This window comes from Ornithodoros turicata, chromosome 1, assembly GCF_037126465.1.
Source record: "Ornithodoros turicata isolate Travis chromosome 1, ASM3712646v1, whole genome shotgun sequence".
Classification (NCBI taxonomy): Eukaryota; Metazoa; Arthropoda; class Arachnida; order Ixodida; family Argasidae; genus Ornithodoros; species Ornithodoros turicata.
This window is the reverse complement of record NC_088201.1, coordinates 5801256-5819422: the sequence shown is the minus strand read 5'-3', so window position 1 is coordinate 5819422 and position 18167 is coordinate 5801256. Positions and strand designations below refer to the sequence as shown.

Below are 18167 nucleotides of genomic sequence, written 5' to 3'. Positions count from 1 at the left end.
TCGCGTCCCGACAGTAAAGAAAAGCGTGCTCGAGGGTCCAAGGGAGGGAAGGTCCGAGGGAAGCCTGCTCAGGGCACATCTTACACGTGAAATTGTCAAAAGGAACCCAAAACCCACGATCACGCAGCCATGCTCGAACCGGAAGAGTTGTGTGCAGGCGAAAGAAGAAATCGTTAACCTTGGATTCTAGAGGCATCCGCGCATTACGCGAGAACATGCATCCATGAGAGCGTGCTTCTGTACAGAGGCAATGGGCACAGCATGTCCACAGCAGCCCAGTACAAACGACGATGGGAAGAATCAAAGACTTACTCAAGGGAAAACAAGGATAGCAGAAAATGAAAGGCGGCAGCTATACTTCGTTGTAGAACCTCCAGATGAACAGCGGAGTGTCATACACTGTGGAGACCACAACACACACACACACACACATAAATGGGATGATGATGATGTGGTGGGTCATTCTCCGCCGTTATGGTGGTACACTGCCCCATTACGCTTGTGGAAGGGATGAGAAAGTGATGATGATGGAAGGGTGTCCAATTAGAGTTCGTCCATTAGATCGAGTGCTGGAGAGGAACTCAGCAACAACTCGTAGGCCTTATTTCTGATGTGAGGTGTCCGACAATGGCCCGAGAATTTTGGCCAAGTCGAACTGGCGTTGATCGACGCGTTGCAGAGCAGTTTCCATGAGGGCGCGCTCGCGATCAGGAGGATGTGATGGAGATCACCGCGCACCCTACACGTGGAACAGAGGCTGGATGCGCCGACACTGCGGAGGTGTTTGAAAGCCGGTGTAAAAGCCACATTAATTCTCATGCGGTGGAAGACTGTGGTAAAGGTACGTGGCACAATATTAGGAAGCTCGGAAAGTGGCGATGCAATGCGCCAGAAAAGGGTTATCAACATGTTTAAGGAAACACACCAATTGCCTCGCAAACATATGGTTAAGGTGTAGGCCACCATTTCCATAACAGTGAAAAAGACTGGTGCGTCCAGTGCGCTCGTACGAGGAATTCCAAAGGAAAGTAGCAAAAACACGGTGCATATACTATTGATCTGGGTTCGACTACATGGAAGAGTTTGCAGATAGTATCCCACACGATGAGCCAGATGAATGTTACAAATTCGAGCTCCTGCAAACACCGAGAGATGCAGCGCTTTCCATGAGCCAACGCATGTACGCAGTTTGGCGATACGCTGTGACCAGAAGAAAGCTGCACAACGAGCAGAGCTAAGGGGAACGCCAAGGTGTATATAGGAGGCCCTATACTGTCCGCATGCCAGACCCGCAAAGCTAACAGGCTTCTCTCGCCACTGTCCAATTCAGGCGCCGGAACTTTCAGTCCAGCTAACACTGTGGCACCGGATGGCGCAATAGCACGACATATTTTCCCCCCTCGACTTGAACAAAAGACCGAGACATCGTCGGCATATATGCCAATACCTTGATGGTATGTGGCCCTTGTACGAACTGACTGACTGACGAACTGACTGAAACTGTACTGACTACGAACTGTACGAACTGACTGAAAGGGCCTATAAGCGCGCCGTTAACGAGAAGACTCGACTGCACACCAGCCTTCCGACTGCCTTCCGACGACTTGCCGAGGAGCCTCATTCAACTCACACTGACTCCCCATCCGTACTCCCATCACCACTCCCTCCTACATGTCTTCTCATACACACAACAGCCTCAGAACAGTTATACTTTCCACCCTGTTCAGTAGATGCCGTTGCCTCGTACCTGTGTTCTAGTGTTGTATGTATGTGTGTGTATGCATGAGAAGACATGTAGGAGAGAGTGTGATGGGAGTTAGTGTGTGTCCAGTTATTTGAATGAGAGTATGGACGTATCTTGAGTATTGTATTTGAAATACAGTAATTTAAATACTTCCTTTCAGTTTGTTTGTTTGTTTGTTTGTTTGTTTGTTTGTTTGTTTGTTTGTTTGTTTGTTTGTAAGAAAAAAAAACAAGGAGAAATTGAACTCGTCTCCCGACTTGTTCTGCTACTCCTAACAAAAATTATCACCCCACCCCACCCCCCAAAACTACTTCCCAGGTGCTCTACTCGCAAGTTCGCTATTCACTGTTCAGAAGTCCACTATCCACATGTTCACTAGAAGTCCACAATTAAACACTGTTCACAATTATCCCAAGATCATGCACACAGGATGCTAGAAGGTTGTATCCATCCCACAGCTCTGGACAAATTTCACAAGTGCCGCCAAGGCAGCATCCCTCGTGTTCGGTGCCCAAAGTCCCAACACCTTTACTATATCGAAGACCCTGCTGTCTAGCCGATCAAGTGTAGCTTTCAGTGTAGCTCTTTGAGATGCATACTTCCTTTCAGTATTTTGTATCTTGCTAATTACTTTTCAAGAAATGTATCTTGTAATCTAATTTAAATACTTTTTTAAGTATTTTCTCCTCAGTATTTCAATTACTTTCATTATTCCGGCTCATAGTCTCGTGAGGATTCTTTTTTCCTTTTCTTTTTTTTTTTTCTGCCCTGAGTGCCTAAGTGCCCTGACGTTTCCCTTCTCCTCATCCTACGGATGACAGGTCAGGGTAGGGCAGTCCAGAGATGACCTCACAATTTTTGTTCTCTCTGCCTCAGGACGCATGTTAATCCTTCTGGATGTTGTATACTCATGCATGGAATGGGATCCCCTACAACCCTCCTGTGACCCAGAAACAAAACGTGACATACCACAGTGTACGTACAGTGACGTACCATCTATTAATCAACTGATTCGTTCATTCATTCGTAATGATTCTATAGTAATAGAAGATGAAATACGTCCTTTATTTTATTTATTTATTTTTCTTATTTATTTTTTTTTTTCAGTAGTTCAAATGGCAGATAAACTAATGTAGATGGCACTGGATTAAAATGAGCCATATACGACTATATATCCCCTTCGAGGCGTTATTGACAGTGGTAATGTCGGATTGGCTACACAAAACAGTATCTGTACCCCGTACAAGTTTGTAATTTGAGTTGGGAAACACGAACATACAAAGCAAAAAGACAGTGCAACGGTGAACGGCAGGCAGGACTGTATAGCAGCCCTGCGGGAGGAGGGGACAGAGGGTGTCCACCATCCCCTGAAAAGTGCCTCAACCAGCCCACCATGCAGGAGGAACATCACGACCAGGGATTTTCCCAGCACTCCCACACACCCCCTAACACACCCCAAGGGAATCTTGCCACACCTCCCCAAAATACCGGCCAGAAAGGGCTAAAACGCCACACAGGACATGAGATATGGGCGTCGATCCCCGAGATGAAAATCCTGGGAATATCCCTGCCCACAATGTACACCGTCAAGCCCTTCTGACTGATATGCCCTCCACTGAAGGGGAGTAGTAACTGCTTCAAAGTGAAGTGAGGTCAGCTTTTTTCACTTCAAAGCAATCTACGGGTCCTTCAGCAAGTACACTGTTGTGCGTTCTAAAAGCAGCATTGATGACCCAGCGCAATGATCATCCGGACAGGGAATCATTGTACCCCGCCTACGGAGATGCTCCCAGAACATGCTGCGTTCGTCGTCATGCTCTGGTAGCCTTCCGTAAGCACCTATCTAATACCATAGTCTCACCCTTTGTGCGTCGCGGACAAAATCGTCAGCAGCTGAACTTCGTCGGCGCTGTTCCAAGACCTCCCGAATGGAACCCATGGCACTTGTGACGTCCAAGGTCGGGTCCTCTACCTGCGTGCATGGCCGTTCACCTATTCGTTTAGGAAGCCATCCCGCTAACATCGTGTTGAAAACTTGGAATACAATGCTTGCAACTCGTGGAATCGTCCTTGAGTATACTGGCGTCCGCTATGCGGCGCAACGTTGGGAAGTCCAAACTTTTATCGAACGCGGCTACATTCAGTTGTAAGGGTGATGATAAGATGACGTCCTATCCTCAGCTGTATGTCTCGAATTACTTCAACTCCTTTACAACGCTCCTGTTAGAACTCGTTGCTTGCCTCCTCAAGAACGCTGTCATGTAAACTCACGGATAATACGTGCCAGATACGTGGCTGATCTCAAGGTTGTAGGTTCAGTACCCTGCGAGGATGCCAGCGATCTGGTGGCAAAGAACGATTTCCATAAATACGATCTCTCTCTCTCTCTAGGACATTGTGAACCCATTGTGAACCCAGATTTTATGGTGCGGGGAAAGGGCTCCCTGACAATGGACCTATGAACTCGGTGAAACAGTAGCCACCTAAAGTTGGCTATAACCACGAAATTCCCCAAAGAAGACAACGCTTTGCTACGGTTGAGCATTTCCTAATCTCGTGTCATACGAAGTGCTGAGCTCTCAGTTGTGTCTTATGTCACGAGATTATTTCACGCTCTTTCTATCTTAAGACATCGCGAGACACAATGTCGATTACGTACTGCGCGTGCTTCGTGCGTTATGTCTTCAGCCGCGCGCTCCAGAGCTGCTTCCGGTACGTTAGCCTGCGAGTTGAACAGTTCCCAGAAGGCAATGACACGCCGAACAACGGAGATGCGCATCTCCAGGAAAGTGCGGAACCGCTGCCACGAACGGTCTCCAGCTATGTCATCAGCAGCCAGACTAGCTTCGTTTCCCTACGATAAGAACGAAACAAAAAAAAACAAAAAAAAAATCATTGGCACAAGTAGGTGCCAGTCAGGTGTCGTCGTAACCGCATGCCTGCATGTCAGCCAGCATCCGCTGGTGGCTTTGGAGGAAGTCACGTGCGCTCTTCTCGTCTCGTCCCATGTCACGGTGCCGTTCCAAGAAGGTCTGCACTTCGGTCATACAGCGCGCGTACAGCTGTTGGACAAAATAAAATGGATTATGCTTCATTCCAGTCATTCCCTACACCCCCAATAACCCCTGAAGTGTCGTTGTATAACTATTCTCAGAGAAGTAGTTCTTCTGGAAGAACTATTTTTATCGTCAATATACCCTCAGAAAAAAAAAAACATAGTAATTCTAGTCCTTTTGAGGACTATCACACTAAATCTTTTTACGCCCTTTTTGGTGTCAATTGGGTGCGCCATATCGCACAGCATTTTGAGTGTAGCAGCTACACCCAACATAGTGGGTGTGCAATGAAATACACCTTAACCATGGGGTGCACTGAGTAAACTATACACACTAAACGTTTTACAGCCTTTTGAGAGTGAGGTGGGTGTACCATAACTCACACCCCTTTGAGTGTAAACGTTTGTAGATGTAAAGAAATACACCTACCTCTCAAGGCAGATGGGTAGAAATCCAGCGAACCGGTAGAGATGTAGGAAGGGAGTTGCCTCAGGACAGAAGCCGCCGATATTTCGAACAGAGACTGTTCTTCTTCTTCCCAAAAGAAGAACAGTCTCTGTTCGAAATATCGGCGGCTTCTGTCCTGAGGCAACTCCCTTCCTACCTCTCAAGGTGTATTTCACAACACCTTCAAACTTTTACACTTCAAAGGGTGTGAGTTATGGTACACCCACGTTACCTCTGAAAGGGTGTAACGTCTACTTAGCACGTACATGCACTGCCACACCCATTAGCCCCTTTCGGAACTAAATGCGCGGAAGGTTATTCGAAGTTTGAGGGTAATTTGCAGTACGTAAAGTTCGGGGTCAGTGGACTAGAATGGGGAGCACCTACAATCTAGGGTACCAGAAGCTTTAATTACTCCCCAATTTACCCTTTTTTTTTTCCTTAGGGTGTAGGAAACTGTCAGGCGCATGGCGTACTTCACCATAACTCTCTCATGTGCAGGTCGCATACGCAGGAACGATCTCGAAATATTTTTAATCAACCATGAATGAAAACCTCCTGCCTGTCCACCAGCTCTGCCACACAGATCGTCTCGTTCCCACTAGTACCGTCATAGTGACCCCTCGCGTACTCTCTTATTCCATTCAGAGCGACGTCACACACACGCTTCTAATGCTGACAGCTTCTAAAACATGTTCTGTGACGTCATCATGACGGAACCTGGGAAGCCTAGGGCATAAATATTTTAGGGAACGGCAAATTTTTTATGCGGTAAAATTCCTCCACCGAAAAGCATTTGATTGACTTCATCAATTTTGGCAAGTAGTACTTTTTTTTCGATGTCTTTTGGTTGCGGGAAAAAGGGCAGCCTTAACGGTGTACAACACTCCCATAACTCTCACATCACCACCTTCGTCATCATCTGAGCCCAGTCTCACTAGCCCAGAGGCGGATCTAGAGAGGGGCCCGGATGTCCTGACCCCCTCCTCAATTTCTGTCTTCAGTGGTTAATTGACCCTAGATCGCGTGTCTAGCATGCTGTCCATGGCTGGACCCCCTCTCCTCGGAAAAATCCTGGATCCGCCCCTGCATCAGCCTACGACACTTCCTCGAGTTTCGCTAACATCCCCATAGCGGCAATGCTAGTGTACCCAAGAGGAATTTGTGAGTAAACTCTCGTAACGAGTACAAACATTTCTACGTACGCTGCTTCGCCGAGACACATCCTGGCTGCAGAGGTCCGCCACGTCTTGGCGACGCCGTTCCAGCTCGCGCACCTGCATCGCAATTTCATAAACATGGCGATATGTTCATTCCCTCGACCGCAAGTGAACATACCTTGGCCTCGACCCCTCTCGCACTCGGAACTCGAGACAGAAGATCACGCCCCAATTCCAGCGGGCGTTGCACGGAAGCGTCGACCAGACCGAGCAAGTCCGGACTCGCGCCAGACGTGCGGACCTGGAGCTCCAGTTGATCGAGTCGGCCCAGAGCCTATGAATGCGAGCAGTTAAACGTCTCGTATAGAGAAAGTAATCACGTTCATTTGTGAAAAATGCTGTTGTGTTTGGCAAGCTCCATAATTGCTGGTGTGAAGGTGTTATCATCGATGTACAGGTTGGGACAAAAGTTTACGGAACACGCGAGCGGCGTATTTTTTCGTCGGTACGACACCCTAGCGGCTGGCGGAAGCGGGTGAGTTCACTGCTTCCGAGGGGTGCAAGCGTGCGATGCCAGAGACACAGCGGTAGTTCCGGCATCGCCTGGTTGTTTGGGAAGTGGAAGCTATACCGCTGTGTGTCGCTAACAGCGTACCCTTCCACCCCTCCGAAACAGTGAACTCACCCGCTTCCTGCAGCCGCTAGGGTGTCGCACCGAAGAAAAAGTACGCCGCTCGCGTGTTCCGTAAACTTTTGTCCCAACCTGTACCAGTGTTGGCAGTGACAGCATAAGAATAAAAAAAATGTTTGGATTAGAAGTGCCAAAAACTAACCGCCTGAGCTTCGCCGAAGAAGTGAACTGCATCTCGAAGGTCTCGAGCACGTTGGTTGTCCTTCTCCAGAACGCCCGTGACACGAGCCAGCAGTGCGTAGGCTCGTTCCCGCAGGCTGTCCTCACCGGCGGGCAACCGTTCGGCGGATCCCACCAGGCGCAGGGCACGATGCCGCAGTTTCTCGCCCCGTACAGCTGCTCCACTCTCGCACTCGTGTAAAAGTATCTCGCTTCGAGCCTGGGAGTCACCGAGATCACCGTCGCCCGCACGCTCTCCTTGTTCGAGTTGCGCTTCCGCCTGTGCGTGTACAATGGGCAGCGTTGATCCGCGTGAGGTCGCACACCTGAACTCACCTCGTCCAGATCGTGGGCGAGTAGAAGGTGCGTAAGACGTCGCTCCAACGCGTCTCGACGGGCGGTGTATTGAGGCTCGAGTGCACGACGTCTATCCTGAAGCGCTTCGTAGTGACTTCCGGCGCCTGCCATTCCTTTTAGGGCTTCCTGCAAGGCTTCTAACGGTTGCAGAGTGGTGCGCGCTGCTTCCAGGACACCTGCAGGGCACTTCTCGTAGTAATTAAGTGGCTAATATAACTTCGTTAGTCATATGAACTGAAGCTATCTTTGCGTGGTCCTCCTGGGACGACACGGTGGTGGTGACCTTATACATGCCGTAGTTCGCCAGACTGGCTATATCGACCGAAATTCAAAGGATGGTAGTGACCTAGGATTATATTATATATATATATATATATATAGTTGAAATAAATGGGAGACAGAAGACGAAAGTAGGGGAAGTAACAAAAAAAGAGGTTTATTAAAACTTAAAAATTATAAAAGTTAGGGAGGAAGTCTACGTTACGGCGGAAGCTCCGCCTTCTTCGGGACAAAAGAGCTAAAGAGAACCCATTTAGCTCTTTTGTCCCGAAGAAGGCGGAGCTTCCGCCGTAAAGTAGACATCCTCCCTAACCTTTATGATTTTTAAGTTTTAATAAACCTCTTTTTTTGTTACTTGCCCTACTTTCGTCTTCTGTCTCCCATTTATTTCAACTATAATTACGTAGCCGTCCGATCCAACTCCAACTTTTCAAGATATATATATATATATATATATATATAGATAGATTTTCTCCCTAGAGTATCTTATAGATATTCCAGAAAGCTCGACGTTTCGAAAGTGCATAGTGGTGACTGATAGGTAGCTCAACAGTGGCTTTTCAATGCAGCCCTTAGTTTCGGAGCGTTGAGCTGCAACCCTACCGCCCATGGCATGGTTGACTTTGTAATCGGCGCCAACGTTAGTGTGAAATATAAAGCTATCCAGGGTTTTCTATCAGCCTCCTATAATATAAGCTGCCTCCGATGAAGGTAATCAATGACGAATACATCTGGTCAGACAAAGCAATATGAATTGAATACAAAGGGTTGAACCCCCCCGTCCCCTGTGGAGGTCCGTCCGTCCTTCTTAATATGTGAGGTTTTGAAAGTATCTATGTTTTAGAGTGAATTCTCACATTCTGATAACGCGTTAATGTTACGCACGGAAATTTGCTATACACCGTGCAGCAAAGGATGACGAAGAATCCGCACCCTTATTTTTGCACTTCCATACATTTATGTGCTCCAGCGATATAGAGATACCTTCTGCATTCAGCTCAGCCCTATTCCAATACTTGATGCATCTTCATTTGCAAAGATCCCACACGGAGTCGTGACCCTAATGCCTACCGACCGGTATCTCTTCTAAATACAGATTACAAGATCATTTCTACCACAATTCTAAATCGAGTTTCTCCAGTCCTGGGTTCTGTCATCCCTGCTTCACAGGCCTGCACCGTCCCTGGGCGGTCCCTCGTGCTTCACACTCAGGCATTGCGAGACGCGATTTATTGGGCTCATAGTCGCCACCAGTCGGCAACGCTGGTGTCTTTTGACCAGAACAAAGCTTTTGACAGAGTGAACCACGAGTACATGTACCGGGTGTTGGGAGCTGTCGGTTTTGATCGCGCGGTGGTATCTTGGATAAGGGCTCTCTATGCTGAGGCCTTTGCCTGCATTGGAGTCAACGGGGGAATGTCTGATACCTTTTCCATCAAATCGGGGGTGCGACAAGGTTGTCCCTTATCTCCTGCTTTGTATGCCATGGTCTTTAGCCCGCTCTTGGAAGCTCTCGCAACCTCGCTTCGTACTCGCATGCTACAGCTGCCGGGTTCCGTAGCCCTTCCGTTGTTTGCATATGCAGATGACTTATCCTTAATCCTTAGCAGTGAGGACGCGATAGGTCAAGTGTTAGCCACCCTGGAGGCCTACGGTAGAGCATCGAACGCGCGGATAAACAGGGACAAGAGTGCAGCGCTCTTTATCAATTCAGTCCCCTCCTGTGCGTCTCCATTCGGGATACCAGCTAAAACTGAATTACGCATACTGGGATACTATTTCAATAGTCGGGGAATCGCAGTATCATCGTGGATGCGCATTCACCAGCGTAGCATTCCCGTACTCCGTGAATTGAAGGGTCTGGTTCTTCCACTTACTTGTAAGGCCCGGCTAGCGGCGTCGTGGTTCTTAAGCAAGTATTGGTACCATGGTACCATATCGCTTCCGCCACGCCAGATCTTTCTTACTGTGACCCGTATTGCTTTTCAGTTCGTATGGGGTAACAGTGTGGAATGGGTGTCGCGCGTCTGTACCAGTCGCGTGAGGTTGGTGGCTTGCGAGTGCCACATGTAAAAGTGAAGTGCCTTGCTTTAGGTATAAAGGCAATTTTTGATGCCCTGAGTGAGCCTAACCATCCCGCACACGACCTTTTGCACTACCTTCTTGGCCCGGAGATTCGTTTCTTTTGTTCCTTCCAGCAGAATAGGCCGCGCTCAGAGTTTACTGCTCCCCACTTAAAAGAGTACGTGTCATCAGTCCGTCGCCTCCGCGAGAGCCACGTGGACGCTGATCTTTCTACATGGTCAGTGAGGCGGTTCTATGTGTCCCTGTTGGGCTTACTTCCGGCACCCACGGGTGTACCGGAGCTATCTGTTCCGCGTCAGATCGCGTGGCGCTACGCTACTGCAGGATGGTTGGATTCTCGTCGTGCAAGTTTGCAGTGGAGACTTGCGCACGATGTCCTGCCGCTCAGGGATCGTTTGCATCGTTATGGTCTCACCTCGCCTCGATGTCCTTTTTGTTCTAGCCATGAAACTGCGCAGCACGCTTTTCATGAGTGTCTCGTTCCCGACGTTTTGTGGCACAGAGTTGAGGAGCTGTATGGGGTTCCACGGATTCGCTGGGGCACCATTCAAACGCTCCTTCAACCCCCCGTTCCAATCCAGGATAGACGACAGTTCATTCTCTTAGCCGTAGAGATAAATTACCAAGTGTGGATTGCGCGCTGCATACCAGTACACGGCGGTCGCGCTCGGGGGACGTCACACGTTCTAAGCCTCGTTCGAGCGGGAACGTGTTCGCAGAGTCTTACAGAGGGAGAGAGCAGTCCTCGGTGCTATGGAGTTCGGAAGACGCTGGCTAACTTCGTCTGTGCTATTCGAAGAAACGCATGGAAGGTACGTTGTTCATTACTAAGCGTTACTTTCTTTCGTGCCGTTATCCCGTACGCAACTCTCCGCAGTCTTGGTCTGTTGCATGGCGACGACAAGCACGAACAGCAATCCTTAACGTGACGTGATTTCACAAGCAGGAGTTGGCATTGCACTAGTTCTAGTTTTAGTCCTAGCTTGTTGAGATAGTTATATGGGAGCCAGTCCTGGTGACTGGTCTTCCGCCTCGATGCCCATACACGGCATCTTCATTTAAGCATACCAGACACTACCAGAGAAACAAAAAGCCTGAGTATTTGCCTGTTCCAGTCTTATGTTAGTGTCGCCCTTCTGTTTGTGCCTATAGACTTGGGCTTATACACTGTGGAATTCCCCTTCGGATCTTGCAGCGCCTGTGTCCAGTGCACGCGCCCACCGTCTTTGAGCTCGGCCATACCTTCTGACCCAGAGATCCCCACTGTGGAGAAAGAAAAATGAAGGAGCACGTCCTAATGGACTGCCCAGCAACATCCAATGCAAGCTGTGCAGCCCACTGGCTCGTCTGGACCCCTCTAGCAGGAGATTTAATTTATCCCCATGGAAACCTCCACCGTCTGAGGCTCGTACAATGTTGCCCCCTTCTTCGCCATTATGAAATATCAACCTATCCTATCCTTACCAACATATTATCTTTCTGTCCTTCTCACACAGGTTGAACCTTCCGTCGTGCGTTGCATTAATGACATATCGGCTGACATGTCAGCTTGCCAATCGCCTTTGCGGACATACGAGCGAGCAGCAGCAACAACTTTATTTTGAGATGATGGGAATAATCATAAGAAAATAGCCTCATTTTGCACCGAGCCCCTAATTAACAACCCGTACCGAGGGAAAATCACTCCGCCCTCATTATTTGCGAAGGCCTAGTTACTTTCCAATTTTTTTTACGTCACCGGCACCGTCGGCACGTCCATGCCGATCAGCGTGTGTGCTCTGCCAGCACCGTTGGTTGTCTGTCACTCGCTGTCGGCGGTGAGATCAAAGGCCGCCCGCACTTTCGACACATTGTCGGGAGCAACGCCTCTCATCGCGTGGGGGAACAGGAATTACATTACTGGCCAAAAAGCACGACTTGACACAGAACAGGAACGCAGGGAACTATCAATCATCGAAGCTAGCTGGAGTACTGTTGCTGCGTTCGTCCACACCGAGCATGAAATGCACCGTGGGTGAGGTCACACTCGATGAATGAACAAAATATAGTGACCGATTTTTGTGTCGTGGTTAGCATTATCGTACTTTCCGGTGTATATAACGCGCGCGTTATACGTTGTGTCCCCAAGAGGCAGCGCGCGTTATCTACAGGTGCGCGTTATGCATAGGGGTTCTTCCTGGAAGAGCGGTTAAGATACGGCAACCAGTGTCGCTGTTCCTTGAATGCATTTTGATATCACCACGATGCTTTACATACTTTAGTGGCTCTGGCAACAGTTAGCGGCACCTAAGCAATTTGTACCATGCCCCGAGAAAGCTGTGGCCCTGACAATGAGTCGCACTGAGCTATAAAAACTGGACCTTGACCAGCAAGTGTTCCTCGTCTGTGGTTAAGTTAAATGTAAGCGAGAAATGGAATACCGAACTAACAACACACTATTATCGAAATATCGGCAATAATGTCGCTACCACGTTAACTGTCGCTGATAAGAATAGATGAGCGAAAAACGTGACTACCTTACGCCAAAAAGTCCGTACACTGATAATTTCGCCGACAACTACCCAGTCACCACCATTTAGTCGGTCTATTTTAAGGCGCGTCAATATTTATCGTCTATTTTTAGTCTATACGAGAAAAGGGGAGCAATCTCTGCTGCATTAAAAGGCTCCCGTTTTCAGTCGTAAAACCACCTTTAGATCCGCGTGAGACACAGTGGAACCCACCACCTTCGTACATTCCGCCACTATGTATAGGCTCACAGATTCTCCGACCTTTTTTCGTGTCTTGCAGCCTACGAAGTAGTTCCTTGCAGGCAGCCACGTCGTTAGGCAGGAAGGGGTCGGCCAGCTCCTGTTCCGCTACCGTCAGCTTGTTCGCCAACTATTGGGGTGGGACTCGTGTCAGTCGTCACTTCAAACAACGATGCCGTTCTGTTCCGTTGTCTTTTTGCTTTTACCGTCAGAGTTACAAGGAACGTGTTGTACAGCTCGCGTCAAGGTTAACTTGAACGCCGCTTCAGCCTGCGAAGTGACAAGACAGCTACCCTGGGCAGCGCATATACACTCTTTAAAAAAAAGGGTGTACTTTCACTCCTTTTTTTTCTTGCCGCATATATATCGCTCCCTTTTGGAGAGTACAAATACTCTCAAAAAGGAGTATCCTCACCTCCCTTCAGGGTGTAACGTTACTCCCTAAGCTTACTCCTTACCCGAGAGAGTAGTATTACTTTCCAGTATGGAGTTAAAGCGTAACACTACTCCCTGAAGGGAGTGAGAAGGCTCCTTTTTGAGAGTATTTGTACTCTCCAAAAGGGGAGTGATATATGTGGTAAGAAAAAGGAGTGAAAGTACACTTTTTTTTTAAAGAGTGTAGCAGTAAACAACGCCTTCGTAACGACGGTCATCCCTCCAACTGGAATGAGATGACCCAAACACCATACGCAGTTATTTCTTCTAAGCATCAAGTTAACACTGATGTGAGCTGTACCGCAGCGCTGACTGCAACTAAGCATCGTCAAACTGGGTTCCTGCTTTCGCACACGTTTCTGCACGATTCGTATATGTTTACACAGTTTTGCGGCTTCACAGTGCACAAACTCCCGCACGCTGCATCATAGTAACGAATAACCGGCTGGGTCTACGTTGAACACAATTGGAAGAAAACGATATCATTAGGCAACGTAATTGCTCGTGAGTAACATTCGGATTTCAAGACGTCTTTAAGAAAAGGGTCGCATCTAAACCGCATCACTATTGGTTTATTATGACGGTATATCGGATGGCGTTCGAAACTGCTATGTAACAACCTCGTACTGTACTCAATACCTTCTGGAGCATAAAGCCTATCTGCATCATTACTCCGTCCGGTTGCAAGGCCGTCGCCAGTCGCCTGTGAAGATTCTAGCTAAGCTGCGCGTTGAAAGCTCTAGTGGGTGTAGTTGACCTGTCCCAAGCAGCACAATGTACTGAATGTCGAGTGCAATAGGGGTGGACGGGGTAGGTGGAAGGCCTTCGACAGACTCGTGAAACTCAAGAACATCGATAAGACGCATACCGTCCACCCCTATTGCTCTCGACTTTCAGTACATTGTGCCGCTTGGGGTAATGGGCGAACTACCGACAAGTTTCCTGACTCATATACTGATAACTTACTGATCTAACATGAAACCAAATGGTATACGAACAAACAAAACGTCGCAAGAGCGGCAATTATGGACCAAAAGTCGGCAACGCAATTTACCTCTTTAGCTGCCGCGTGATATGTAGTGGCAGCGTCCAGCACCTGGCTACGGTGTTCCAACTGTGCATTGAGATCCTTCCAGGCTAGGCCCAGGTTATGAGCCATGGCTGCATAAACCTGGGCCTTCGGCTTCTGGTTCGCGATAAGTTCGTCGGCCTGGCTCAACAACTCTTCGACGGGGCTCTGCTTACTCTGTTAACGACGGTATTCACGATGAGCAGGGCCTGTCGTTCCCATCCGACCCTTCCTTACCTGCAGTTTAAGCAACACCTGGCGGTGTTGCTGTTGGAGCCGCACAGCCTCATCGTACGATGCACCGATCTCGGTGAGCCCAGGACGAAGCTCCTGGATCTTGAGCTCGAGGATGTCACCCGACTATCAGAAGCCGGAGAAAATCCGTCATCATCGGCGACTTGACAGCTTGTGCACGATCTCACCTGAAGTAAAGCGATGACAACGCGTGTGTCACCGGACTGCACCGCGATGGTGCTCAGCGTTGTGGTAACGGGCCGCCGGTCGGCCATGGACGCGCAGCTCGGGGACACTGGCTGTGCCGAGAGTCGGGAACACGCCCAGGCTGCGCCGAATTTAGCCGCCCCCTGGGCTACGTTGGCCCAACGCCCAGAATAGACGGCGGAACCATTGAGAGGCGTCTCCACTTGGGAGAAAATTCAACCATCGAAATAGGAGAAGAGGATATTCCACCCTTCCGCGTGCATCGCGCTCTCTAAGAAAACACAAGAAGACACTCTAAGAAGAAGAAAAAAAGGAGTAAAACAGGGAGTAATTGCAGCTTCTACTCCCCTATAGACTGCCAAATTTCTCCACATTTTAGTCCCCTAACTCGACATTTACTCCCCAAGACTGCTAATTGTAACTGAACTTCGCGAATGGTTTCCTCAATGCAACAGTCTACGTAAATATGTGCCCTTGGTCAATTTGATGGCATAAGGCTGTATAACTCAGCAAACGTAGCAATTTTCCAGCCACACAGAGTAAGAAACAATTAGCGCTTCTTTCTTCGCAAATTGCGCCCTATGTATGTCGCAAGATTTTATATCATTCTATATATCACGGTTGACGGTTTGATTCAAAGTATTTTCATGCACGCACACGAATTATGTTCCTGGGACTCTTAAAACAGCGCGTGAAATGCAGTCTCCACTCTGTGACATTCATTTACTCCCGTGCATTTACTCCCGAAAGGGACTATTTTTTGCGGCAATGCATTTAGTCCCCAAAAGGAGTAAAATTACTCCGTTTTTTTTTTTTTTTTTTTTTCAGAGTGCAGATACAGGGTGATAGTATTTGGGAGCGCATCAAAGATGCGCCGTTTTCATTTCACTCAGTGCGTAACAAATATTTATGCCCATCCACCAGCTCCCGTGGCGTAGTGGTTAGGATGATCGCTTTCCACGCCGAGACTGGGAGGTGACACAGGTTCGAATCTTGTCACCGGCTGTGCTGTCTCAGGTTTTCCCTGGGTTTTCCGAAGACTTTCCAGACGAATGTCGGCACAGTTCCCCCTGAAGTCGGCCCAGGACGCACACTAAACCCCCTGTTCCGCCACTCCTTCCTGCTGTCCTCTCTCCATCTGTCCACGTCTGTACGCTACGTGTAGCCCCGGTTGCATCGCGGTGCTAACATGGAATTTAAAAAATAGAATCACTTCATGAACACACCCCATGTCATCATAATCATCGTGCATTTGTTGTTATCGTAGCGCTATAATTTGGAAGTTCCATGCCTTTCCCAGATTCTGGTTCTATTCTTAAATCTATCATTGGGGATTAAATCGGGTGCTATCGCTATATTAGGGTTATTACAGCAGGAGAGTAAAGGAGGGTGAAGGTATAAACCTCCTCCTCTTGCATCACCTTGAGTGTCCCACCCTCCTGGGAGCGCACACATTTTTGGGGGCTACTTGCCACCTGTGAAATCAAGAAAGCGGTGTCCTGGTTTGAGGCGTTCGTCCCAGTTATTAGAAGTTACCGAACGAAATAACTGACGCAAATATCGCGCGATCTAGTCGGCTGATCAAACTGTACTTTTGTAACTGCGTAACACTTCGACAATTTGTGTGTATTACACAGACAGGGCGTTTTTTTTATTATTATTATTATTATTATTATTATTACTTACAGAATTTTTTTTTAAAGCTACGAGAGGCAGGATATAGATGTCGTTTCGAAGTTGAGTTACCTAATTAACCTAAAATTCATTAACTAACTCTTTACTTGGGGGATTTCGGGCAAACGCGATATAGCCAAATGGGAGACAATCCCCGTTGAAACGCATTCCGTCTTTTAAAAGTCTTGGAACGAGCGTGAAATATCCATAGCCGAATTTCGCTATGCAAATGAGCCGAACGTACAACCTTCGAGGGCTTATCTGGCCAGGAGATCAGCACCCTACCGAAACCATCGTTATACCTCCAAAGCGCGTGGAATGAGCGCTGTCCTCACTGCGCTCCTGATCGGTGTGGTTTCGGTTTCGGCGCAATTGCATAGCGAAATTCGGATTCAGGATTTTGTTTTTTCTTTTTTTTGTATGGGATGGCTTTCCAACGAAGATTGTCTGCTATTCTGCTATCTCGCTTTTGCCCGATATCCCCTAATTAAAAAGTTCTAATTAGTCATCTTTATTTACATACTATCTTCGAGAGGATGTCCGCCTGGCCGTAAACTCAGCCGCAAAAACGACATACAGTGAACCCTCGTTAATATGACCCCCGATAATCTGACATACGCGCTTTACGACCAGATTATCTTGGGGAACAATGCAGTGCAAACCTCTGCAAATCCCCCCCCCCGTTAATATGACAATTCCGCATCATGACCAACATTTCCGGGAATGACCATGGTCATGATAACGAGGGTTCACTGTATATATGCTGCTCTCATGACTTCTTTATGGAAATCGATAAAGGTTACAAAAAATTAAAAAAAAATAAAAAATGCACCCTGTATACGCTATCCAGAGCCCCACGCTCGGGGTCCTTATCAATTCTGCCCACATCTTGAAAACAGTCGAGTACCCATCGCTGTATTCTGAATGCCAGAGAATACTTATTCGAGAATTTCACCGGCATCTTCGCGAAACATAGCATCGATCCCCGTAGGGCCGGCGAGGGAAATTACGGGCCCCGGGGAATGGGTCATGCCCGGGACCCCCCTCTTCACGTCTCGATAACGTATTCGAAGTATTTCTTCTTTATATGATTCCGACGGGCATTGGGTCGCGCGGGCTCCTGACGTGGCCCGGGCACCAGGGCGCCATCCCCGACTCCCCCCCCCCCCCCCACCTCTCGCCGGCCCTGAACATCCCCACCCCCCACCAGCCCCAAATTCGGTGGGAAAGAAACAAAATCTGGCTACCCTGCTGCGGTCGACGCGTTTCAAAGATAAACACCGTTCTGGCTTGAGTCCGAAAATTAAACCGCGAGTGAGATAAAAAGGGGCGGCTTTCCGAGATATGACGCCCTCCTGTTCCGAAAATACAATTGATATTTTAATACGGGATATAGCGTAGGGTACCCCCGGGTGTTGCCCCACTCCGTAACCTCGGAGATATTTGGAGAAATATGCTCTTTTCAGTTCAGTTCCCTCGCTTTATCTGGCAAAACGCGTCACAATAGTAAGGCTCACACATAACTTATCTTGTTTATAATTGTAATTATAGTGCTTTCTTCACATGCAAACGTTTTAGCTAGAAAGCACTAGAGTCGGGCCCACATATAACGAACCCGATCGTGTCAGCAAGGCAGAAGGATCTGTTCTTGACATGATGGAACGCACAGACGGATCGGACAGCGACACCTTATAGTGAGAGAGACTGCTGTTCTTCTTCTGGGTGCAGAAGAACAGTCTCTGTTCGGAATATCGGCGGCTCTCGTACTGGGGCTTTAACCGATCATCACACGGTACTTGTTCGTTATATCCGAAGTTCGT

General features: G+C 48.3%; 1 protein-coding gene across 1 annotated transcript in view; it reads right to left on the bottom strand.

The window, feature by feature from the left end:
• Window positions 1-14783, bottom strand: part of LOC135373974 (coiled-coil domain-containing protein 141-like) — a 30731-nt gene extending 15948 nt beyond the window's left edge. The window contains exons 1-11 of the mRNA XM_064609266.1: window positions 14655-14783; window positions 14470-14592; window positions 14218-14409; window positions 12750-12858; window positions 7594-7790; window positions 7241-7537; window positions 6586-6741; window positions 6453-6524; window positions 4684-4806; window positions 4404-4598; window positions 3606-3716 (exon numbers count right to left, since the gene is read on the bottom strand). Coding sequence (XP_064465336.1) covers window positions 3606-3716; window positions 4404-4598; window positions 4684-4806; window positions 6453-6524; window positions 6586-6741; window positions 7241-7537; window positions 7594-7790; window positions 12750-12858; window positions 14218-14409; window positions 14470-14592; window positions 14655-14741 — 1662 coding nt within the window. The 5' untranslated portion in view covers window positions 14742-14783. The remainder of the gene's footprint in view (window positions 1-3605; window positions 3717-4403; window positions 4599-4683; window positions 4807-6452; window positions 6525-6585; window positions 6742-7240; window positions 7538-7593; window positions 7791-12749; window positions 12859-14217; window positions 14410-14469; window positions 14593-14654) is intronic.
• Between the last annotated feature and the right edge of the window lie 3384 nt (window positions 14784-18167).